Genomic DNA, 25,846 nt, shown 5'->3' on the forward strand with positions numbered 1-25,846 from the left:
CTACAGCATTATGTTATCGTTTACTGGTAAGAATAGAATAGAAAAATTACCCATTGTTAGGGTTTAACAACAAAAGTCACAAAAATAAAAATTGTGAAATGGACAATAATTCATTGCAGTTTTGGAACATTGGAAGTGCTGGACAGTTTTGATAATTGCCTTTAAGTGCAGACTTATAATTCATAATTAATTAGCTTGGTAAAGTCTGTATATATCTATTTCTATAAATATTATTTGCACTTATTAACATGATGTCATTCATCAATTTCAGCAACATTGGCAGTGGCAGGCGGAATCTTCACACACATATCCTCATACATGACTTTGATTACAACAGTGAAATGAGTATTTCCTGACGAAAATTTTGCCAGAAAGTTTGCACAACATTGACACTTATACCTTCCTTATTATGTTCCCTTTTCTATGGTTTGATTTTCAACATCACAACAGTGAAACAAGTATTGCCTCATGAAAACTATAGTACGTTTGCACAACATTGACACTTATACCTTCCATATCTTTCGTATAAACATGGTCTATTAATGTTCCCTTCTCTGTGGTTGGACTTTGAACGTGTTGATTGTATCCATGTTCTTCCATGAATTTCAGAACTGTAGATGAAGTAAAAATGTCTTCGTTAAAGTCTCCCATGATTATTTTCTGTCCCGGATGCTTTTCCATCTCTTCAATAACATGTATTAGCTGCTGTCGAAACATGTCAGTTTTATATGAACTGGGCCTATACAAAAGCGCAGCAGTCAAATTGACATGTGGAACTATAAAGTATAAACATTCTAAGTTCCAGCACTCAGGAGTGAAAACATTACACTCGACTTTCTCAGAACAATACATTCCAACTCCACCACCTTTCTGATGTTTTAATTGGGTAAAAAGAGCTGTACTGTTGTCATAACACTTAGCTCTTGGGTTGTGCTTGAACACAAATTCTGGTATTTGTGGTTCCTGTGCTTTCTCGTCAGCATTTAGCCATGTTTCTGTCAAACAAATACAGTCAGTGTTCATCAGAACTGTATGCGCAAGAACATCTTGAAAGTGAGCTTTCAGACTTTGTACATTAAGCAGGGCTATTTTGAATGTACCATGGGACTCAGTGGAACTGTCCTTTTCCAACAGAAATTTTGTCATATCTTTCATAGCCAACTCAATTTTGTCATTACAAAATATAGCAGACTCTTTAAAGTCCTCAATGATTAATCCACTAAGAGATCTTACTCGGCTCAAAGCAACATATGCTTGCCCTGCTGTAAAGATTTTCTTAAGTGATACAACAGCTCTGTCTACTGTGAGTCCTTGCACTTTGTGAACTGTACATGCCCAAGCCAATCTGAGAGGAAACTGACGTCTTATACCACCATCGTTTGTGACATGGTCTTCTTGTACTTCAATAACTGTTGAATTTTGGGAAAATCTCTTTCTTGTTTTAGATCTTTGAATTTTACCAACGTTTGCATTATCAAACTCCACATGTATAGCTGATGGGAAATCATCATTATCATTTTGACTTTCACTTACGTGGACAACTGTACCAAACGCTCCATTGACAAGACCATCAGCAACATCAATATTTTTTTTTAACATAACCCTTGCTCCAATACCCAGCGAAACAGATTTAGACAAACACGAGTTGAAAACTTTAGTATGAAATCCAACTTTACGTTCCATTCGTCCAGTTTTTGAGTTTTTGACATAATCTTGAGCATGTATACTGATTGCCTCTGGGCAACATTCATGTAGTCTTTCGATGTTATATTTATCAACTTCAGCATTTGTAGCAAATATGTGAATATCATTACACTTCTTCCCTGTTTCACATTTTTTCAACATAGCAATGTCATTAGACAAAAGGGATTCCCCTTTCTTGTGTACTCTCAGTCGATTTAACATTTCAGCAAAACTCGGATCTTGTTGTCTAACAACTTTAGTTAATTCTGTAACTTGAAAGTTATTCTCCCAGAGGTTCACTCCTTTTGTATCAGCATACAGAGCAGTTCCTTTTACTGGAGGAAGTTGATAGAAATCCCCAACACAAAGAATACTGACTTTTCCAAAGAGAGAGTAGTCACCAGTTTGTTTTATCTGTCGTAGTCTTCCATGAATGTATGACAAAAGACGATGGTCAACCATAGACACTTCATCAATAATCAAAATATGCAACGAACCCAATTTTGTACGTAATGAGTTTATTTTATTATCGCTAAGAGGTTGATATGGCAGTCTGACATTTGCACCAATTGCGAAATTATTATGAACAGTTCCGCCTCCGATTCCAAAGCTGGCAACACCCGTCGATGCGGTCAAAAATACAGTAATATCATCAGGATTCTCAGAAAGCTGAGACAACAGTCTAGTAGATTCATATTGTATTGCTTTAATTAGATGACTTTTTCCTGTGCCTGCTCCACCAGTAAGAAATAATCGAAATGGTTCTGGGTTTTGTCCAAGTATTTTCTGTAGACACCACTTCTGCACTTTGTAGAACACAGCAGATTGTTCCTCGTTTAACGACCTTAGTAAATGCAACGCCTCATCTCTAGGCATTGTAGTGTGATTCGTTTCAATGGTGCACACAGTTTGAGGGTTTGCTGTAAGATCTGGAATAAGTTCTTGACTGTCATCTTCATCAAGCAGTAGTTTATCCTTCATCAGGTCTATGCATTCATCACGCTGTTTCTCAGTTTCAGGACATATCTCAGCCCAGGCATCTTCTAAATCAAGATTTTGCTCCAAAAGCTGTTTAGCTTCATCTATTTTGTCACTTTCCTTTTCAAATAATGCTCTGTTGCCATCAACAACTGATTTCACTTGTTTCACTTCACAACCAATTTTTATGACACCACTGTTGTAGAATTCCTCATATGTGGTATAGGTGCTCGGCTTCAGATCAGAGTCATCGTAATATGGTAAGAAAAGCTGCAACAATGAATGATAATATGTTTCTGTATCTTTAGTGGGTGAAAACCTTGGGTACCTTACTATGGCAGGTTCAGTTCGTGTCCTTCGTTTGATATGGCCATTGTTGTTATTCAGTTTAATTATTTCATTTTCTGCTGTTTTGTTTTGTGAGGAAACCTCTGATTTTGCCAGAACTCTGTACTCAGAACAAAAACTGGCGAGACATAGATTTTCTAGTGGTTCTTTCTCTGGTCTGTTCTTATATCTGTCAGTGATACTTGTCATCCAAAAATTGCTTTCATCATCACACTGGTCATTTTCCACTTTATTTTAAAGCACATGCAAAGGCAAACTCATCTTTACAGGATTTTGTCCTATTGGAATAAACTGTACTTTGCGGGAACATTCCTTCAAATGCATGCCTGTCAGCCTGTACACCGCCTCTTGAGCAGAAATTTCTCTGTTGTGCAGATACATGCTTCCCAACTGTTTTAATGATGCTTTAGCTTCAAGATTTCCATTCATTGCTTCATTTTGTGCACGCTGAAGCAGAAGTCCCATTTCTTGTTCTGCTTTTGTGATATAACTAAGTATATAGACCACTACAGAAAAGGCATCTGTGACATACTGAATGTCCATATTTCCTTGCCAAGCACGCAGCAAATCTCTGTTGTATTGATTTACCCAAACATCTTTTGGGTTTCTTTTCAAGGCAATGCTTTTCTTTTTGGAACATTCATTGTATGCTTTTTCAAACATAGTTTGATTAATCCCAATAGATGAAAAAAAGGCATCAACAGAATCAAAATTCACATCAGAATTTAAAGCAGCTTTGACTTTCTTTATAATTTCACTGGCTGTGGTATCTTCACCCTTGCCTTTCGAGTCATCTGCATTTCTTTCTCTTGTAATGAAGGTCCGACTAGATGGCGGTCTTGGAAAATTAAATCTACAAACTGTATTTTTCTTCCGGCATGTTTTTGAATGTCTTGTACTGTGCTTCTGAACACTGTTCACTGTCTCATAAAGTACAGTGTCATTTTCTGGTGGTGTCTCACAAGTGATGTAGGTGTCAATAAAATCAGCAACCACTGCATCATTATCTGCATCATGATCATTGAGCTTCGGAGCATCTTCCACCCAAAACAGACAGTGAACATGAGGACAACCACGTTGTTGGAATTCAACACGATAAAAGTAGTCTTTTATCTCGCCAATAGGCTTGGCTGGTGACATTATGACATCTTTTAGAAAACAATGCCATCTGTGATCAAACATCCTTGCTGCAGTGACAGGATTTCGTCTTATGAGTCCACATTTTTCAGACCAGTCGAGCTCATCAACATTTATTTGTTTACCCTCTTGTTTAATGATGGTGTTGAGGATTTCAGGCCATCTCATATCAGCAGAACTGAAAGATGCAAAAAATGTCGGTATGCCTAGTTGTCTGATAAGAGCAAACAGATCTTTTTGCGTAGACATCCAATAGGGAGGCGTCCCTCTTACTGGTCTTAAGAACTTATATCCTTCATCATAATTGAGTATTCTTTGCAAAGAGTCTGAGTTTGTTAGCATATCTGGTGTGATCTTTAGACAGTTTTTCTCTGAACCTTTCCTCAGTGCATTTGAGACATTTGATATAATTGATCAACTTCTGACATATATTGTGCATAAAAAAGAAAGTCTGTGCTCTGTGCAAAACGTCCATCTGCATTTAGTATTCTTGCTTTTAAGTATCGTGTCAATGTGATTTTTTCCTGTCTTTCATCATGAAATGTTGGAGCACCAGTAGGATAGAGGACAGGGAAACACTTTGCCTCATTGGATTTATCAGACAGCAGCCTAATAGGACTGTTACCTTCAGCTGGAGCTACGTTTAGTACATCTTGAAAATGTTGATCAATTATTTCTGAACCAATGTCAACAGGTTGCAGTGATGTGTCTGACAAAAGACCACTTTGTTCTTTAATATATGTTATATCTTCCTCTGGATCATCTGCAGCTTCTTCCTCATCTTCATTTTTATCTGTTAAATCTTGTTTCTCCATTTCAAAATCATCAGCCTCATTCTCTACTTCACCGTCTGCATTTAAAGAGTTTACCCACTGCTCATTAAACTCCACATCATTATACCACTTATTATGTCTCACCAAATAAGACAGCGCATGTCTGACACGATCAGTGCTGACACATTTATATTCATAGTGGCCCTTATACGTTAATTTTCGTTTCAGTTTTATTCTTATCATGTGGTCATCACATTCATTACGTGGAAGAATATTTGAGACATCTGGCAGCCTTTCTGATTTCCACGAGGAAGACAAAGCAGCTTCATAAAAGGAATATTGCGTGCGATAAGATGTTCCTCCAATGAGTTTAGACCTTTTAGCTCTTTGGGAATGTCCACCAAATGCATGTTGTTTGCGGCACTCTCTTCAGGCAATTTTCCACCAAGAATTTTACGATGGCATGTGTAGCAAATCCACAATTTACGAGCTTCATTACCTGATAAATGGCATCTATTCTCACATTCATTATTGCATGTGTGTAAATACTTTTCTGTGATGCATCTTTCAGCCAAATCTGTGATTTGTTGACCTCTGATTTTATAGCAATCCCTTTTACATTCAATAACCTGTTTTCTAAACAACAAACGATGACAAACAGAGCAAACAAATTCTGGACCTGTACTGACTTCTTGATGGAACTGATTAATAGTGAAATCGATATCTTTCTGTCTTTCCCTCTGTTTTGCAGAAATTTCAGATCTTTTTTGTATGACACTCATTCGAAAGTTTGCATTGCCGTGGTATTTCGTTTTAGAGTATTCACGTACATTTGCTTTAAAGGTTGGGTTTTTGCAATATTTATTCTTTGATTTTTCACGTTTTGACTGCTGTACATTAGTATTTTTCTTATATTTATCTCGAAGATTATCAATTTTTTTCTGCTTAAAATCACTATCTTCACAGTATTTCTTTCTAATGTTCTCATTCTTTTTCTGCCGGTAATCGCTGTCTTCACAGTATTTCTTTCTAATGTTCTCAATCTTTTTATTCCTGTAATGACTGTCTTCACAGTATTTTGATCTTAAGCTGCCTATTTTTTTCTGTCTGAAGTCGGAGTCGGTGTGGTATCGGTCCCGTTGTCTTTTACTCTTAGAATAGTCTGCAGTGTCATCTAATTTTCTTTTTCGCAAATTGCGACTTTTGCTCTGATCATCCACTTCAGTATTACATGCTTCTGCACAGACATTTTCTTGATTTTTATGTTTAACACACGTAACAACTTCATAGTGATTTCCATTGCAGTGCTTCAAATAGATTGCGTTATCTGTAAATAAATGTTCGGTAGGTATGTGTGTATTCCATCTGTCATCATTAAAGGTCATTATATTTATTTTTAAAAGGTCAGCTGCACAAAATATTTCAACATGACTGCCCCACGTTCCAGAAAAATACATTTTAGACTGAGTCACATAATCTTTCACTGATCTGTATTCTTCTGATAGATATCTCACGAATCTAGAACTGTTAGCTTCCAGATGTTTGACAACTGCGCGTCTAATTGTCAGGTGTTTCTCTTGGTTTCCGCAAACAGCTTCGGCTATTGACCTAAACAAGCAATTACCATCTCCTTTAATACACTTTGTTTTGCACGGTACTCCTAAAGAAGAAGAATGTGTATCTAGAACACCAACGCTTTCATTAGTCAGTCGTAAACGTGCACACAGAGCGTCCTTATCTGCTTTATTTAATGGTTTGAAACTGAATTCAGCATTCACTGTATCTCCGATGATGATGACATCATCCAATGATAAATTCGCTTCCTGATCTGCAGAGTTTAAACTCAACTCGGTATTCACTGGGTCTGCAATAATGACATCATTCAACGTGCTAACATTTGCAAGTTTTGACTCAGTTTGCACTCGTCTCTTTTTCTTACTTGAATCCAAGTATGTCTGATCCAGTTTGTGCGCACTTGCTTGCTTGTCTACACGTCTGCGTTTACCGTGGTCTTTGATACACTTACTGTGCTCCGCTGTGCTTGTAGCTAAATCATGCGCGACACCTACTTTCTCTTTTTGTTTACCATGTTCTCGCACACACTCGCGATCCTCCACTGTGGCACTGGCTTCCTGATCAGACTCAGAACTTGTCTCAATAGTTGTGGTCTTACCAATTACCGTTGCTTTCACAGACGTCACTTCAAAATCTGTTCCCTGGGCATTCAGTGACATGGCAAGATTAGTAACATGATTAAACAACATGTATATGTCATAACAATAGACTAAAATGCTTCTTCCATTACCTTCAGGCATACCTTTACGGTTACGTGAATGGGGATCGACTACAGCAAATGTTGACCCTGCCTTTATCACTGCACAGATGTACTCTTTAATGTTTAACAAACATGCACCACACTGAAGCAGAGCCCTCTGTAGAGCTTCTTCTATAGTCATGGACACATCTCGCAATGATTCATCATAAAAATCAACACCAAAAACACCTGAGAAAGATTCTCCATGCTTTATTAAAAATGTTGTGTTATCAAGTGTGTGTAGTCGTGGCAGTTCCGCAACAGAAATATGACCCAGCCCTGTTCGATCGTTGATCTGGCCCTGCAGTCGCATTGATGTGTACAGCTCATCTCCATGGAACAGCACAGCATTCAGGTCCTCTGTTGTCCACGTCAGCACATCCTTCAGCACACTCACCATGACTGCTGTGATACTGTTCACTGCACACTGACGGTTTCTGTTCCAGCCAAACCGAGCATCACCCTGATGGAAGGAACCACGTACGACTTTCTGAGGGAAATAATCAGAGTTGGTCACAAGTGAAGCTCTAGTAACATCACTCCAGCGTTTCTTAGAAGTTTTCTCAGAGGAATTTTCACAAGTTTTGGGAGCCTTACGGCAGTAATTTGGACAAGTATTTGCATCATAGGAATTTTCACAAGTTTTCTCAGAGGAATTTTCACAAGTTTTCTCAGAGGAATTTTCACAAGTTTTCTCAGAGGAATTTTCACAAGTTTTCTCAGGGGAATTTTCACAAGTATTTGCATCAGAGTTTTCAGTAGGTGCCTTTTTTGGTAGAGGACAGATATCCTCTACCAAGTCTATGAAGGAGCTGAGCGTGTGACGCTCAGCATTCCTCTTCTTGGCTGCCTGGGAGCGACGGAAACCCTTTCCACGTGGCATCTGCAATGACATAAAAACACAACAGAGAATATTATTATATTATTACACACCATTACTCTGTGTGTTGCATTGATGGCTACTATGAGACATATTGCAATAAGCTAAATTGATATTAAAATATCACATTAAAAACTGTGAAATGTGCTAAATTACATGCAATTAATTTTGTAAATGCAATGCATGTTGGAGAACATATTATTGTTACTACAAGTAAACCTATTTCTGTTTATGCTGTTTTAACTAGTTGGCAATACAGTCTCTGAAGCATGACACAAACCTATTACTCACCAAAAAAAAAAACAAAAAAAAACAAAACCTGACACTTTCGTCAGGTAAACATGTCTAAACACTTGCTCATATATCTAATACAACACATAGGCTTAATTTCACAGAGAAGCCTTACAGTTTGCATTAACTGAAGTAAGGCCTAATCTAATTTTTATGTAGCTCACCATATATTACGGTCTAAACTGCTTTCACTTAAAACCACTCGCACATAAATTTTACTGTAGTACCAACTTAGCCCTTATCTTTGAAACAAAGCATAGCATAAAATATCTGACATGTTTCTATGCATTCTACACCAGAGAAATCAAGGTATGACATGATTAACACACAATACAATAACACTGGTTAAAATGCTGATTTATATAGATTTAAATATTCTGGGAAACATTTGGAATCATGTAATCATGTATGTTAAAATCTACTGGTTTAGGATATTTTAATCTAAAAATGTTACATTTGTTTTTATTAATTTTTATATTTAACAATGAGAGATAAATAAATACAAAATAAACTAATTTTAACACACAAAATTCCATCCTACAAAACATACATTTCAACTTTGTGACAAGTTGCATTGACACTAAACAGTACACCGCATGTCAGATTTCACTTACCTCAGCACTGCTCCATTCATTCCCCATTTCACATAAAAGACAACAAACATAAATTAGTCAATACTGCTGCATTCCATCATAAATTGCAATCCATTATGTTACTTTTCACACATTGCAATATGTTAGACTGATATCAGATTATCATATTAACATATAACATTAGATTAAAAGCTGTGATTTCTGTTGCTAAATGACATTAAATTAATTTTTCAAACATTGTATGGTAAAGAAAATGTATTACAGTTACTACAAACAAACCTATTTCTGAATATGCTATGTTAGCCACTTGATATTGTATTGTTATGTCTGAAGCATTGCACAAACATGTTATGCACAATAAATCACGATAACTAGACAGTAAGACTAACCATGTTAAACTAACAATCATTTGTTTTCTGTCAATAAATGTATCTAAATAGTTGTCTACCTGTATAATATATAGTTGTTTTTTTAGAAAGCTTACATTTTACCTTAATTGAACTAAAGCCTAACTTTTAAAATTTACTACACTACTGTGCAAATCTTTTAGTCATATTATATGAGACATTTCAACTCAATCTGACCAATATTGTACGTACTTAGTCTGTTGCATGTATAATTTAACTTACCTCAGAACTGCTCCATTCGTTCCCCATTTCACATAAAAAGACAACAAACATAAATTAGCCAACAGTGCTACATTCCATTAAATCATTCAATTAAATACATCTCATATTCCCTTAACCAATCTAATTTAACTTCTATAATCTTTAGCATTTATTTTATCAAGCACATTCATAGTCATTGTCCAAAATCAGCCTCGTTTAATTAACAGGGACATTGTAACATATATCTGTGACATATTGTTTGAATAAACAAATACAGAATTACAAATAATATTATAAACCTTGCCGTAATGCAATACAAATTAATTGTACTTAAATTAAAATGCAGCATTGCAACAACCGCGATTGCTTTATACTTTACAAACATCAAAAGTATCACCCGCAATGTGATAAATACATACAAATTTGCACGTATTACAAATAGCTAAATCTCACCAGTCCTCAATTGGTGTACAGCAGTGAAAACGAACCGTCCGGAAACAACTGACTAAACTGAACTGACTGTTCCTTTTCTCTATTAGTAAACACGATGACGTTTTTCTGGCGGCGGAAAGATTCCTCTGACCGCTTCTCTAACGCTAGCTATAATTACAGATGATTAACGTTATATTAATTGTCAGTTTGTTGTTTACACACATGCACATAGACATTTCATGCACGTCATAGTCGTGAGATGTATAAAAAAAAATAGATGCATAACACAAACCATAATTCATAACATAAACAATACTTTATTTATGCAAACGCGAGCAGTTTTGACGATAATTTCTGTCTAGTCTGCGCATTGTATAGCTGTCGTCGGGGTTTTTGTCTGCCAGTGGCAGCACGTGTTAAAATATCACATTTGAGCCTGCACTACGTAGATTCTGGCACACAGCAACACAATAAAATAATATTTTAAGCTCCTCATGCAGTCGCATCTGTGCTACTTTGAATATGGCCGCCTCCACTTTTTCATTAGTTTTGCCTTCAGCTAGCGCTGTGACGTAACTGTGACGTCTGCACACACAAAAAACCGAGGAACCGGTCAGTTTCTGTATACCGCCCATTTACGCCAAAAAAGGAGGTGGATATAGTTCGATAGTTTCTAAAAGTAATCAAGATACAACTGTATAAAATCCTCTATACGAAACTGACAGAGCAAAAAAACCGACGTGGTTTACAAAGCAACATTAAACACAGGCTAACGTTACAATATCCTAATGTCATTGATAACCGAAATACAACAACAAAAGCTATCCATATTTCTAAGCTATTATATTATGACTTCTAAAAATGGCCCAAATATAAATGACACATTTTGTCACCGTGCTGCTCGACATAGTCATAATCAGCCATCCATACAATTAAACTAGCACAGGATTACAAAAAACAAGATTAATACTTTCAGTTAGTAATAAAATACATAACATTAGTTTCTGTACTTCGCCGAATCCGATCGGATACTTTCACTACGTCTGAAGTACATAACACACGCCACATAGGATAATTTTACGATAACACGTTTTTAATACAACGAGGCCATACAGCGATAGCTGCCTCAGAAACTGTACATCTCTTATTCAATCAAAAAATAATGCCTAATTAACAAAAATAACCATACAAACGGACAAACAAACATCAAATTACTTAAAACATTAGCATTAATATTATGGATGACCAAAAATAAAGAACTAATTAACCAGATTAAAATCAAACCACGAGAGCACATTTCTTACCTTCGAAGGTACAACACAAAATGGCGGCCCCTAAAAGCGACGTCACTTCCTTCTTCTTCTTCTTCGTCTATGTATTTTAATGGCGGTTGGCATACAGCTTGGTGGTGCATTACCGCCACCTATTTATTATTCGTTAATCAATTAAACGAATCTGTAGCGTCAATTTTATTGAATAACAGTTCTTATCGGTTGGTGACTCTTGTAATATGCGGAGAAAATAAACCTAATACAATCTACAATCTGTTTAAATCTAAATATTTTCTCGGATTTTTATGCAAAAATTTAGTTTTAATATGACATAAATACTTATCTGTAAAGAAATTTGTGGAATGTTTTTAGCTTTAGCGTTTTGACTTTGTTCAGTACGCCGAGTATGAATGCAATTTCCACAGATATTGCATAAATTATGTTTACATTAAAGCATGTAAATCATAGTTTGATATGACTTAATTAATTAAACTAGCCTTGGCAATAAATGAGATACAAGTAAAAGTTAATAGTTGCTTTCACAGAACTCGTTATTTAAACGATGTGCTGCAGACGTCACAGTAACTCAACTCCCTCTACTGACTTTTCAGAAAATACACTGCAAACCCATTACATCACACTCAAGTAGTCTAAATAAAACACACACACACACACACATATATATATATATATATATATATATATATATATATTTTTTTTTTTATTATTTCCTGGACATGATTTAAACTTGGTCAATCATGCACATTCCTTATGTATACTTCTATGAATCATCTACACCATTTAGTCCACATCAGTGATTTCAGAAACATATAGGTCTTTTATAAACATTAAAAATAGACGTGAGAAAATGGCTGTTAAGTATTGATTTTTTTTTTATTATATTTGATTATAACTGATTATAATACTGATTATACTGATTATAATAATCATGGTTCTACATTACAATATAATTTCAAAACTTGGTGTTAGGTTGTTTAATGACACAATCATATAACAGAATTCTGTGGGAAAAAAGCTACTTTACCCTTTCAACTTCCATTCCAAAAAAAAAAAAAACTGTCTTCGACAATTTATATAGCAGCATTTCAAGAAAAAAAAAAATCAACTGCTCTCATCCAAATGTAAACTCTACCATATCTAGTTGCCAGACTACTGGAACCTCAAATGCAACTGGGTTCTACAGTCTACAGTCAGTAAAAAATCTAAACTTAAATGCTGTTAGAAATGTTATAACAGGCCAGTATTACCTCTTATATCAATGAACCAAAGCAAAAATCATAATCAATACACACACACACATACAAAAAAAAAAGGATAACTAAGCACAAAATAATGGATTTGCCATAGCCATTCCTGTCCACAGACCTGAACCCTATATGGAAAACATAAGAACAGAGTTCATCAACATGAAGCTGGGAAGCCAACATCCCAATGCACCAATGTCTTCAACTGGGGATCTCATAAAACCTGCAATAAAAATAGTACAATTTAAATTCCATGGTACATAACCAATATAACAAAGCTGCCCAATCCTGTTTCTAAAGATCTACCTCCCAGTAGAGCCTATGTCTAACTCTAATTCAACACACTCCTGTATAATTATCAGCTGCTCCTAAAAATGTTTATTACCTGCTTTGAGTATGGAGCTGAACTTTGCAAGAAGGTATACCTATAAGATTAGGATTGGTAACACCTGCATCATATACTATCTCAACTGGTATCTGTTATTACAAAGTGTTATTCCAAGTTTAATTTCACTTCAGCTTAAAAGAAAACAAATACAACGATGGACAACTAAAATCCATGTTTGTTACTTAGGAACACCTTTCACTAATGTGCTATGAACTAGATTTGTCCACAAATTCCTCTGTGATAGTAAAAGAAAACACATTAATAACAATAAAATGGTATATCCCCATGCGGTTTTTTAATAATCTGACTATAGTACTTTTTAAAACGTATCATCTTTAAGTTTGCTTAATAATACTAGCCTTTGCTATCTGGCAAGACCTTACGAGAAAGACATAAAAGTAGCTTTTTATGTTAATTTACAGTCATTTACATTGCTTACAACTGCTTATTTATTGTTTGAAATTTGAATTAAAACTTACAGAAACTGAAAGCTTACACTTTGTTTCGTATCACAAGCAGAGTTGCCATTTTCGCGTGAAATTTACACGGGCAACGTCAAAGCCTGAGACACAGCGTCAAAGCTTTTCTCTGGCAACCCTGTTTGATCAGATGACCAAATACAGTGCACACCTTATTGATAAAACATACATACAGACAAGAGCCCAAAATATGAACATATTGCTACCTTAAAAAGCATTCGGGTAAACAACTTCTGGTTTATGGTATGTTCCGAAATGCATGATCAACTTGGATCACATGTGCATTAATAACAAATCACATTACAGCTTTGACGTCATTGAACTGCCGTAAGCTGAATTTGACCTGTCGCAAAGGTCGCAGAGTACATTGCAAATGTTAGAAACGGCAGATATCTGAAAGCGTGCAAGATGTTCAGCGTAAGACCCACACCGTTCAATATTTTAACCTCCGCTATGTTTTAGTTAGTTCATGAAACATAAAATAAGTATAATGTATATCTGTATACACATAAACCCAATAGGCCTTACACCTTCATGCTACTACTAGCCATGTAGCCAATCTTGATTTCTTTTTTTTTTAAAAATAATACTTTAATATACCAAGTTCATTTTCAATTTATATTTTAAATTACGTCTACTTTAAGCGCTGTACCATACTTTAGATTGAAAAAATAATCACAATATTAACTTACTGCAACGCTTAACTAATTTTGTATTTAAATTATATCTACCTATTAAAGTTACCATTAATATTTTATTTATACAATTCATAAACAACTGTCAGATTAAACTGAAAACGTATAAATCCACAGAATACAGAAATAACGTTAGATGAAACCTCATTTATTACAAACTTTAAATGAGTACTTATTGGCAGTTCACATACAGCTTTGGCACATGGAACATTCAATGAAAACCATTAACATCAGTACGGTAGCGTTTCAAACAAAACAAATACTGAGAACAAAGACTAACACTAACAGTGCACTATGAAATAATTTGTACTAGAAACAGTAATTTTTTGTGCATATTACCAGTTGCCTCGCTGAACGTGCTAAACAAGAGCGGCAGCTTCCCAATCTTCCACAACTTGCGCAGCTTCACCATCCGTCACTGTGTTGTCGTCGTTAGCAGCGACCAAGGATTGGTCCACACGATTTTGTGAAAGGGGCTGAATTAACGAGGTAATTAAGGAATCGTTATTAACGCAGATTTCTACCTCTGGCAAATTAAGGAAATGCTCCTCAATGGTTTCCACGTCGTTTTCTGAATAGGCGACGCGGTATCTGGCCAGGTAAGCGTTGATGCAGGAATCGGTCACCGTCAGCGAATGTTCCTGCTGGTCAGCGGTGAGAACTATCGTTCCTCTGTATGTTAAGCCGTAGACCGATGACCGCTGCAGCAGGTTGCAGGCATCACACCTGTGAGTAATGGAGTTGGCAGAAATTTGATTTTGAAGACCGTGGCACCTCGGACAACGATGTCTGGCTCGGATTTGAACCCCGGAGACCACACCGCGCAAAGTCGTAGAAGCAGCGCCGTCATCGGGATCATCCCTGCCCTCATCAGGTACGTCCAGTTGGGTTATCTCCACGACTCGAGTAGATGGAGTTGTGGTTAAACGAATAACCCCTTGCATCTCTCTCGTTGCCAGGTTGGAAAAGCAGTAGGATTTGGAGACGTCGACCTGGGATATTAGGCTATCCCACAAGGTAAGCTTGATTTCCCCCGTAGTGTCAGCGACCCATATCTCCTTCAGCTCACATTCCTCCCGGTTAACCAAGACGATTTTACTAAGTGCAGCACGGGACAGGACCTTAGCTTCCAGCTCGCCTACCTGTAAGCATAAAAATTATAATTTAGCTGCTGAGTAGATCTAATAGCCTAACGTAGACTTTTTTTTAAATATAAGATATGCTATAGTGTACTCACATTTTGTCTCGGTCCTAGCGCTTTGACGGCCGCTACATCCATCCTCCTGCTGCCCGAAGGTGCTATCCGGGAGAACGGTACGGTCACTACGTCAAGGCTTGTTGTTTTAGAACAGATCACGTCGAATCCGTCTGGATCGGAGAAACCTGCAGGACGAAATATCTGGTTAAGTTTATAATTAAATTGAATGACTTGAACATCCAAATTGAAAAGCACCATCATTTTTACTGTGCATTGGAGTCTACTTTTACACATTTTCATAAAGTCTAAACTTTAACACTTTAACTGTACACAACAATTATAAAATAGATACGAAAAAATCCTTAATACAGTAGTCAATAATGTGTTTTTTTCTTTAGACATGTTCTAGGCTGTGACACTTACTGAGGCTGCGGCGAACATTCTTCAGCTTCACTGCCGTCCCGTTTTTAGAGGCTTGCGAAAACGCGGTTAATTTCTCCAACGAAAAACTAACAACTTTATGAAATTCGTGTCTTCCGCTCTGTATCACAGCAGTAAAATACTTGCTGTTTTTTTTAGAGCTTTTTGCTGGAGACACGCTATGAAGATAGCCTTCTACGGCAGAATCCTCCACTTTGCGCGCTTTTGCGGGGCTGGCCATGGTCAATTTGCTTCTCCGGCGTCCGTGCAGCAATGGTAAGAAATCCAGAGCCGATGACGTGTATATGACCATGTATTATTACTAAATTACTTTGAACTTGCATGATATCAAAGCAATGTTTTTATTTTACCTAAATAACAAAGCTCCGACCAAGACCCAAACATCGTCTTAGCTCTGACACCTGTGAATGTTGAAGTATTTGGCATTAAATGTAGGCTCTTATTGCAGAACGTGCAGACTTGTTATGTCTAGTTCCAGTCGCTTTGATGTCAGATTTTAAACCTATATAGCCTAAAGTTAGATTTGAGGCCTGTGTTAAAGAAATAATCTGCCCTTTCAAAATTGCAAACTTTTATAGGCTAAGTGTCTAATAAATTGCAATTACAAATCTAATGCTTAAATGTGTAATAGGCTACGTACAAAATAAATAGCTTAAATTGCTTTGTCAAATGTCTATTTAGGCGACATGCTAAAATCATTCTCAAAATGGCTGCTAAAGTAATAGAAAATCAAATTTAATAATAATAATAATAATAATAATAATAATAAAAATACATTTAGGGGTATAAAATTAACATTATTCGATAATCATAGCCTCCGTGTCTGCGCCGAATGACAAGTGTTTCCGCTGATTGATCTACCGAACATCAAAACGTGCCCCCAGCAAACACAGAACGTTGTGAGGACGTTGCCAGTTAGTCGTCATTTGGTCAGCGCGACATTACTTTATGGCAACGTTGTGAGGACGTCGTGGTAAAGTTTTTTTAAATTTTTTAATTTTTTAAATCTTGGCTAACTTCCCAGAAACTTCGTGGGCACGTACTCAAAAGACGTCGCTAGTTAGTCCCATTGGGGACGTTGTAGCAACGTGGTCAGCTGGTCTTCAGATAACTTTTAATATTATTGCACTAGATGTATTATTATTATTATTAAGATACCATTTGAACAGCATATTCTTTGGGAAATATACAAAAAAATTAATCAAGCATGTTAAAATAATTATATATATATATATATATATATATATGCCATCAGTTTAAGAACAATAAAATAAACAATTTACTTAGCAAATGGTGATAATGTTTGTTAATGAAAGAGAGTACGGGACAAATTAACATTTAAACCTTAAACTAGCAGCGCACGTCACTTTCTGAGTGAAGTGCGCGACGTGCGCGTGCCCGTCATTTTGTAATGGTCAACTTCCAGCAGACGGACACGGAGGAAAGGTAAGTCCTATAAATCTACTTTTATTCATAGATTTTAACTGATATAACGTTAAAATCCATCAAAGAGGAGTAGTGTTTTGTATTTTTGTAGGTTTTCTCTTTCAATTTAATAAATAAATGCTCTGTTTGGTTAATTAGCTCAAAAGCAGTCTCAGAGGTGGTCTAAGGTAACGGTAACTGTTAAAATCGAATATAACCTTACCTGTTTTAAATTATTTGAAATTTATCACTATAAACTATACAGTATTAACTTTCTAATAATTAAATTTTTAACCGTAGTAACGTTAATTAGTTTGTTTGAATGCCTGCTGCTCGAGCTTGATGATGCTCATGCTAGCCATGCTGTGAACTTGAATATAATCCGATATAACGTTAAATATAAAGTTTAACGTTAATTAGACCGAGGCTGCCGAAATCATGTTCAGTGTAACGTTATGTGGGATTAATAATTTTCCCTTTTCTCCCTCAAGTGGCAGGCTTGTAAATTCTGTCATCTGTTCATTATTGGTGTTGATGGTGTTTTTCACATGCATGCTTTTTAATGCTAGTTTAATTCTCAAATTGATCTGATACTTTCGTTTCACAAAAAGTAAACAAATTGTTCACTTTCTTAGTCCCTGACAACCACCAGTTGAGTCCATGATTCAGTGAGTTCCTTATAAGGAAATATATTTGTTACCACCTAGTAATTTAAATGTATTATTTATTGCTGTAAAATGAACACATATATTTATCATCAGGGGAAGAGACAGTCTGGGCAGCATCAACAAGACAACTATTACAAGTAGAGATGGGTTTCAAGAACTGGTACTAATTTGGTTCCTGACTTGTTCGGTACTGAAAACATTTACATAAGGTACAGGATCAATAGTGCTGCTATCAGTATTCTTGTAACATTGATTCATTACCCTTTAGACACAACCACATTTCCTCCAAATCATCTCTGCGTGGATGGCAGCAAGGATCAAGAGATCATTCTTCATGGAGACTGTTCCACAGGAAGCAGTTTCTCCTGGGTGAAAAACTAAACCTGGTTGTTTCAGCATCACTCAGGCAAGACTAAATACTTTTAAATTGATTTCAGTTGGTTATGTGTTTCAGGTCATCCTGACCATTCTGCTGTCCTGGATGTAAGTCCGTGCAGGAACTACATTTCTCGTTGTTGAAAGATTTGTGCAGCGGTATCCAGACATATAACGCCCCATCACACAGGGCGTCAACGCCTCTCGTTTACTTTTAAATGAAGTGACGTCAAGGATGGTGAAATTAATTCTAAATAGAAGTTGAAGACTTCTCAAGCGCCAATGCAGCCGTCCTCCAGTCAGAACATCTTATGCAAATACCCAAGCGCAGACGCAAGCCAATCAAGTGCATGCAATACCAGAAAACTAATGTGATTGGCTGTCACTATGAGAAGAGACAGTAATTCTGATCCGATATCAAGTGTCGTATTTTGCAAAAAAATTTTTAAATCAATGTAGATTTTTCTATACTTCTGTGTAGGGATGTCAATTTTCAATCATTTCCATGATTGATCGTCGTTTAAATTAATGATCAAATAATCGATTAATCGTTAACCTTAATGCGGCAAAATCTATTGCAGTAACATCCAGTCACTGGTATGACAGGATGTGCAAAAGTGTGTGTGTGTGTGTGTGTGTGTGTGTGTGTGTGTGTGTGTGTGTGTGTGTATATATATATATATATATATATATATATATATATATATATATATATATATATATAAAAAACTGTAAAATATATATTTTACAGTAAGGACCAAAAGTTTGGACACACCTTCTCATTCAAAGAGTTTTCTTTATTTTCATGATTATGAAAATTGTAGAGTCACACTGAAGGCATCAAGGGCTATTTGACCAAGAAGGAGAGTGATGGGGTGCTGCGCCAGATGACCTGGCCTCCACAGTCACCGGACCTGAACCCAATCCAGATGGTTTAGGGGTGAGCTTGACCGCAGACAGAAGGCAAAAGGGCCAACAAGTGCTAAGCATCTCTCAGGGAACTCCTTCAAGACTGTTGGAAGACCATTTCAGGTGACTACCTCTTGAAGCTCATCAAGAGAAAGCCAAGAGTGTGCAAAGCAGTAATCAAAGCAAAAGGTGGCTACTTTGAAAAACCTAGAATATGACATATTTTCAGTTGTTTCACACTTTTTTGTTATGTATATAATTCCATATATAATTCCACATGTGTTAATTCATAGTTTTGATGCCTTCAGTGTGAATCTACAATTTTCATAGTCATGAAAATAAAGAAAACTCTTTGAATGAGAAGGTGTGTCCAAACCTTTGGTCTCAAACTGATTATATATATATATATATATATATATATACATATAAATATATATTAGACAGTTTCATCGGGCGCACGCACCTGGACCTAAGTTAACTTCCGGTCAATGTGGTGTATATCTGTCTGGCTGCGGTGCCTTCTACAAACGCAGTTAAAGGCAAGGTGATGAGTAAACTGAAGTTGGGCTCAGGTGGTAGTGCTGTGGGATGTGTTTCCCATACATTTATTTATTTTTGGAGACTCGCCACAATTTTAAAACTGATCGATTTTCAAAAAGGCTTCGTTGAATAAACATGAGTAACGTTACGTACTGCACGTTTAATAATTCCTAACATTTATATGTTTAAATATCAAAACGAGGCACAGGTGTTTTTATATCGCTGTATTTCTGAAGAAAGACTTGCATGTTATATGCCTGATAAAGCAGCGTGAGCGTAGCTCTGCTTTGTTTACAGCTGTTACTGGGGAAACCTCTATTTCTCGCACTTTATGTCTATGCTTTAAAACATCTCCTGCTGGCAAAGAATGAATTTGCATTTTCATTAAGTCTGCCTGATCCACGCAGCAAACATATTTTGTTTGTTATCAAAAAATATCTACTCTAGAGGGACTTGGCTGTTGTTATTGATTCTATTTGGAAGTCTACCGGTTAGGTTAGGTCCACAAAAGCGCGCATGCGCAGTAACGTTTGTTTATGTTTAGGGGTGCTCCGATCACGATCGGCCGATCGTTAATGCGCATCTCGTCAGTAAAGCTGGTTTTCTAATCAGCGGTTAATTGCATCAGGTGCGTGGTTTCACATAGAGCAGCTGTTACTACACAGAATCTCTATTAACAACGGCTCTGTGTACCCAGACAGCACATGTACGTCTGGCCGACGTCGGCCCAATATCGAAACGTCGCCCTCTATACCTAAAACATCTATAAAACATCGGCCTGGCGGAGGCCGATATAATTTGGTCAGTGCTCTGTTCTCCAGCTCATCAATCGTCGGCCCTGAGTTGGTTCACGACCGCGGGCCGATGCCGCGCTTCTCTGTGTGCGCGTGCCCAGTATTCGTCTCTTAGCCACCCAAAGAGAGAGAAGAGGATAATCCCAGCGACATCTGTGGCTCTGAGGTAACGTTACGATTTCACTTCAGCTCAGTAGAGCTTGGCAGCGTGACGTAACGCCTCTAGCGTCGCGGTGGCTTATGGGTAGCGCCGCCATATTGTGAGGCCGTCGCCGTTCCGCAAATCTGTCAGGCCAGGGGTCCGCTAATATATAAATGATATATTTTTCCATTAATTTTTAAGTTATGGGGCGAACATGCTGTGTAGTCGGTTGCAGTGTCCGTTCACACGACCGACAAGGTACAAAATTAGACAACGCATTGTCTTTCTTTAGCTTTCCTGTCTGGAGGAAGAATCAAGGAAGCTATGTGTCGGATGTTACAAAAAGACGCCGGCTGTCGTGGATTTCAGCCGTAAGACGAAAAGACATCAACTTTTCAAGCATCCCAAGATTGTTAAAAGTGTGTTCCAGACATTTTTATTCAGGTGAGTGTCAAAGAATTAGAGACACTTCTAAATATCTTGCAGAAAAATAGATCTTATTCTTTAATCTGAGCATTGAGTGGTATGGAAGACACTTTTTATCCAACATGGTATTATAATTTCTATGAGAAATATAAACAATGTTTAGGTGAAATGTAGTAAATGAAAAGTCCAGAATAACTACCAGGCACTTATATAGCTGTGAAACTACTTTAACATAAGATATTTTAAAAACACATAATGGTGTGTATATACCACCACAATGCACCTGGGACACTCTGAAGTGCGTGCTACCGAGTCAGACCGGTATTCTCGTCAATTACAACGACAACAAATGACCGTGCCAGTAGCAGGAGACGACGGTGAATCCCAAATGCAGAGAGAAACCACTGCAGAACCGGTGGGATCAGCACATGAAAAGGAAGGTGGTGACCAGGCAGAGGCAGAAGTGGCAGCAGATGCTGCAGGTGGTGACCAGGCAGAGGTGGGAGCTGTATAAGATGAGTGTGGAGAATGGGCAGATGTGGAAGCCGCAGAGGATGAGGAAGGTGGAAACCAGGCAGAAGTTGACATGCCAGTTAAGAGACAAAGAAGAGAATGTCAGTTCTGTGAGCGCAACAGTGCAGAAGTTAACCGTCTGTTGCAGGAGAACAGGGAGCTTAGGTGTGAGCTGAACAAGAGAAAGATGGATGAGGACTTCTTAAAGGGTGACACAAATAAGGTCAGGTACTACACAGGAATTCCATGCTTTGCAATTTTATTGTCTTTGTTCACCACTGTTAAGGCTTTCCTGCCAGTTACCAAAAAGTTGTCATCCTTTCAAATGCTTTTGTTGACACTCATACGTCTGAGGCTTGATCTTCCTGTACAGCACCTTGCCCATCTCTTCCATGTGTCACGTAATACTCTTTCTACTGCCTTTACTGACACCATAGATGTTTTAAATGCACGGCTTAATCCATTGGTGTGCTGGCCAGAGAGGCATTGCTTACAAGCTACAATGCCGCATCAATTTTTGGAAGCTTTTGGGAAACGTGTTGCTATTATAGTCGACTGCTTTGAAATACGCACAGAAAGGCCATCAAATCTAAAAGCACGGGCACAGGCCTTTTCTCATTACAAAGGTACACACACCATGAAATACCTCATTGGTATTACACCACAAGGTGCCATATCATTTATTTCCAAGGGATGGGGTGGGCGTGCCTCTGACAAGCACATGACTGAGAACTGTGGCCTTCTCAACAAACTGTTACCTGGTGACTTAGTGCTAGCTGATCGGGGCTTTGATATCAAGGATAGTGTGGGGATGATGTGTGCAGAGGTCAAAGTTCCTGCGTTCACTAAAGGAAGATGTCAACTTGACGCTAAGGATGTGGAAAATACACGTGCAATAGCACACCTGAGGATTCACGTTGAAAGGGTGATTGGCAGTTTGCGCAACAAGTACACAATGTTACATAAGAGAATACCAATTAGTTTGTTACTGCCATGTGAGGGGGAGGAGATGACACTTCTTGACAAGATAGTGAATGTTTGCTGTATACTTCTTAACATGTGTCCCAGTGTGGTTGCGAAACCAGATGAAAATGAAAGATGTGCATGTTAAAACAGTTTCATTGTAATGTTGTAAATATGTATATTACTGTTGTAGACATATATTCATTTTGATGACATGTTTGTATACTTAAATAGTTCTATTGAAAACAGATGACACAATAAGAATTTCTAGAAAAATTTGCATGTTAAAAGTGTTTAATTCTAATGTTGTAAATATGTTTAATACTGTTGTAGACATATTAGTTTTGATGACATGTGTATACTTAAATTCTACTATTAAAAACAGATGACGCAATATGAATTTTAGAAATAAACTGGTTTAATAAAAATGAAATTTGCAAGTACAAAAACAACTTGAATTTTTTCAGCAATAAATGTAAACATCTTCAGAAACTGGAAATATATATCTATTATATAAAGTGCAATCATGTTGAGATCAAACTTATATCATATACAGTGCAATCATGTTGAGAACAAACTTCATATCTCGTATACAGTGCAATCATGTTGAGAACAAACTTCATATATATCTTGTATACAGTGCAATCATGTTGAGAACAAACTTCATATCTCGTATACAGTGCAATCATGTTGAGAACAAACTTCATATATATCTTGTATACAGTGCAATCATGTTGAGAACAAACTGATTAAATTTTCCAGCGATAAATGTAAACATGTCTGTAAACATCTTCAGAATTGGCAAATATATATATATATATATATATATATATATATATATATATATATATATATATACATATATATATTATATAGTGCAATCATGTTGAGAACAAACTTAACACATATCTCGTATACAGTGCAATCATGTTGAGAACAAACTGATTAATTTTTCCAGCGATAAATGTAAACATGTCTCTGTAAACATCTTCAGAAACGGCAAATATATATATATTATATAGTGCAATCATGTTGAGAACAAATTTCATATATAAATATATACAGTGTAAAACCCAGACTACATTGGCTGTGCAAGTGAGCTTATAGTACCTTTGGTGTATTCTTTGAGTAATATTTTGCTATAAGCTCTGGAAGGCAAACTTTCTCAAAGAATTTTTGTGCTTTCTGTAGACGTAGATCCCAGAATTCCTGGTCCGGAAAGACCCGTACGACTACAAAGTCCTTCAGAGTCCAAACAGCAAGGTCACAGTGGTTGGATCCAGTGACAAAGATTTGCATCTGCATCTGTGTGTAATAACTGTGTGTTTTCTTAAGCTGAAGCTTTTCATAGGACAACTCAAGACAGAAGTTTTTGTCCTTTGTTTCTAAGGCCTGTTGGATGGTGCTTGATCTATATTTGAAGGGACACTTAACTTCAAGGCAGCCTTTCCCACAGCAATCGCACATTGTAAGTCCATCAGGAGAGGCTCCAACTTCAGGAAACCTGGGGTTAATTATAAAACCACACTTTTCGACTTTTAGGTTAGTGTGATGTGGGGCTCTGGTGTGAAGGTAGGTCTTTTGAGCATCCATCTCATGCTCTATACCCCATCTGGTTTGTACAGTTGACACTGTGTGTTGTGGGTTGCACACCTTTTTAATAACAGTCAGGGCTGGCTTTTCTATACTGGTGGCAAAGACTGCATGCATGTTTGAGGCAGTAATTCTTCCAGTCCGACTTGCATACCAAGCAGAAGATTGATGCTGTTGTCTTGTGCACATCTCAATAGATGATGCCTGCTCATCAGTCACATTTGCAGCATCTCTGTATTTCTCACAATTTAGATGAAGAGCTGAAAGGGAATTTGAATCTATTATTTTATCACACAGAGATGTGGCAAGGCATTCGGGCACTGCAGAGGGCTGTACGGTGTCTGTGTACATTGTGTAATACTTATTCATCCCTGACAAACCAACAGCCTTGCTATGCTGCAGCAGTGTGTCAAGCAAGTTTAGCTTGGGGAATTTTTCTTTTTTTGGCACGACTCCTTATGCCTGGCGCAGTGGAGGGTGCAGTTATGCGCTGGTCAAGCATTTTTTTTTGCCTAGCAGATGAGGTGTAGTCAATTTTGTATCCCACTTCAGCTGTAATCTTGCTCAAATTGCTGGGCAAAACCCAGTATGCCGGTACATCTGTGACAGTTTTTTTCCCACGAATCCGAAAAGTAGCCTCAACTTTAAATAACAGCCCCCCTACATGGGTACATGTCTCCGCTACTCCTGCCATACACGTGCAGTGTGCACACTCCACCTTCCCACTGTTGCTGATGATCACCCATGGCTTTAAAGGTGGTTCATTCAGTCGCTGAGAGTGCATGACCTTAACAGAGACAAAAAAAGTTAATACTGTAATGAATATTGTAATGTTTATGTATTTTCTACGTAAACCTTCTATGTTTGCTTTTGCAACTGTGTGTGTGTGAGATAGAAAGAATAGAGGATTTTATTGCTGTTTATTTTCATGTATGTCTTTAGTTATATATATATATTTTTTATTGTATATATTGTATAGGGTTATTAATGCTTTGGCAATGTAAATATTTATTTCGCCATGTCAATAAAGCTATTTGAGAGAGAGAGAGAGAGAGAGAGAGAGAGACTGACTGAACCCTGTGTTTGTGTGTATGCGCATGTACAAGCAGCAGCCGCTAGCTCCTTCAAACTTCGCTAACGTTACACTTTGTCTGTTGTTTAAGGCTATATTTATTAATTTTTATCGTTATACAAGTTTGCGCTGTACAAATGACACATAAACTACATTGTACGCAAAAAAAAACAAAAAACACTGTAATAGAAAAATGCTCAAAGAAAGCTGGTAACTTACCTTCGTTCGGACGACAGTGTTTTCACCGCTGACAGGCTTAAAACTCTCCAGGTCATGTACCCAACCATTAGTAAACTGAACGTGGGCTTCCAGAGACTTATAGTTATGAAATTGCTCAGCAGTATAAGCACTGACACCACAAACAAAATACGTAAAAATATCAGGAAACGTGATGGGAGGTAAGGCGTCAGGGTCGCGGATCCACTGGTCTGTTGGGACTTCATAAGGATCGACATTTCCAATAAAGTTGATTTTTTCAATATAGCGCTTCTTGGCGTCCGGTAGGAGTTTGTCTCTGTACAATCCACCTTGTTTTAAACTAGTTTTAAGCATTCTTATATATACTTACATTGTGTACTGCGCTATTGTGTATGGTTTCTTTGGTTACCGGCTTGTGTGGTGGCCTCACAGTATGGCAGCGCCCTATTGTTTA

The 25,846-nt window shown here is 37.2% G+C and overlaps 1 protein-coding gene and 1 pseudogene across 1 annotated transcript; both read right to left on the reverse strand.

The window, feature by feature from the left end:
- Positions 1 to 254: 254 nt before the first annotated feature.
- LOC113049934 (uncharacterized) lies at positions 255 to 11,366 on the reverse strand (annotated as a pseudogene).
- A 3,128-nt stretch (positions 11,367 to 14,494) lies between these two features.
- On the reverse strand, positions 14,495 to 15,654 carry LOC113049999 (uncharacterized). Its single transcript, XM_026212723.1, has 2 exons — positions 15,373 to 15,654; positions 14,495 to 15,277 (listed from the first exon to the last, which is right to left on the reverse strand). The coding sequence occupies exons 1-2, from the start codon at positions 15,631 to 15,633 to the stop codon at positions 14,495 to 14,497; spliced, it is 1,044 nt and encodes a 347-aa protein (XP_026068508.1). The 5' UTR covers positions 15,634 to 15,654.
- Between the last annotated feature and the right edge of the window lie 10,192 nt (positions 15,655 to 25,846).

Source organism: Carassius auratus, chromosome 30, assembly GCF_003368295.1.
Source record: "Carassius auratus strain Wakin chromosome 30, ASM336829v1, whole genome shotgun sequence".
Taxonomy (NCBI): Eukaryota; Metazoa; Chordata; class Actinopteri; order Cypriniformes; family Cyprinidae; genus Carassius; species Carassius auratus.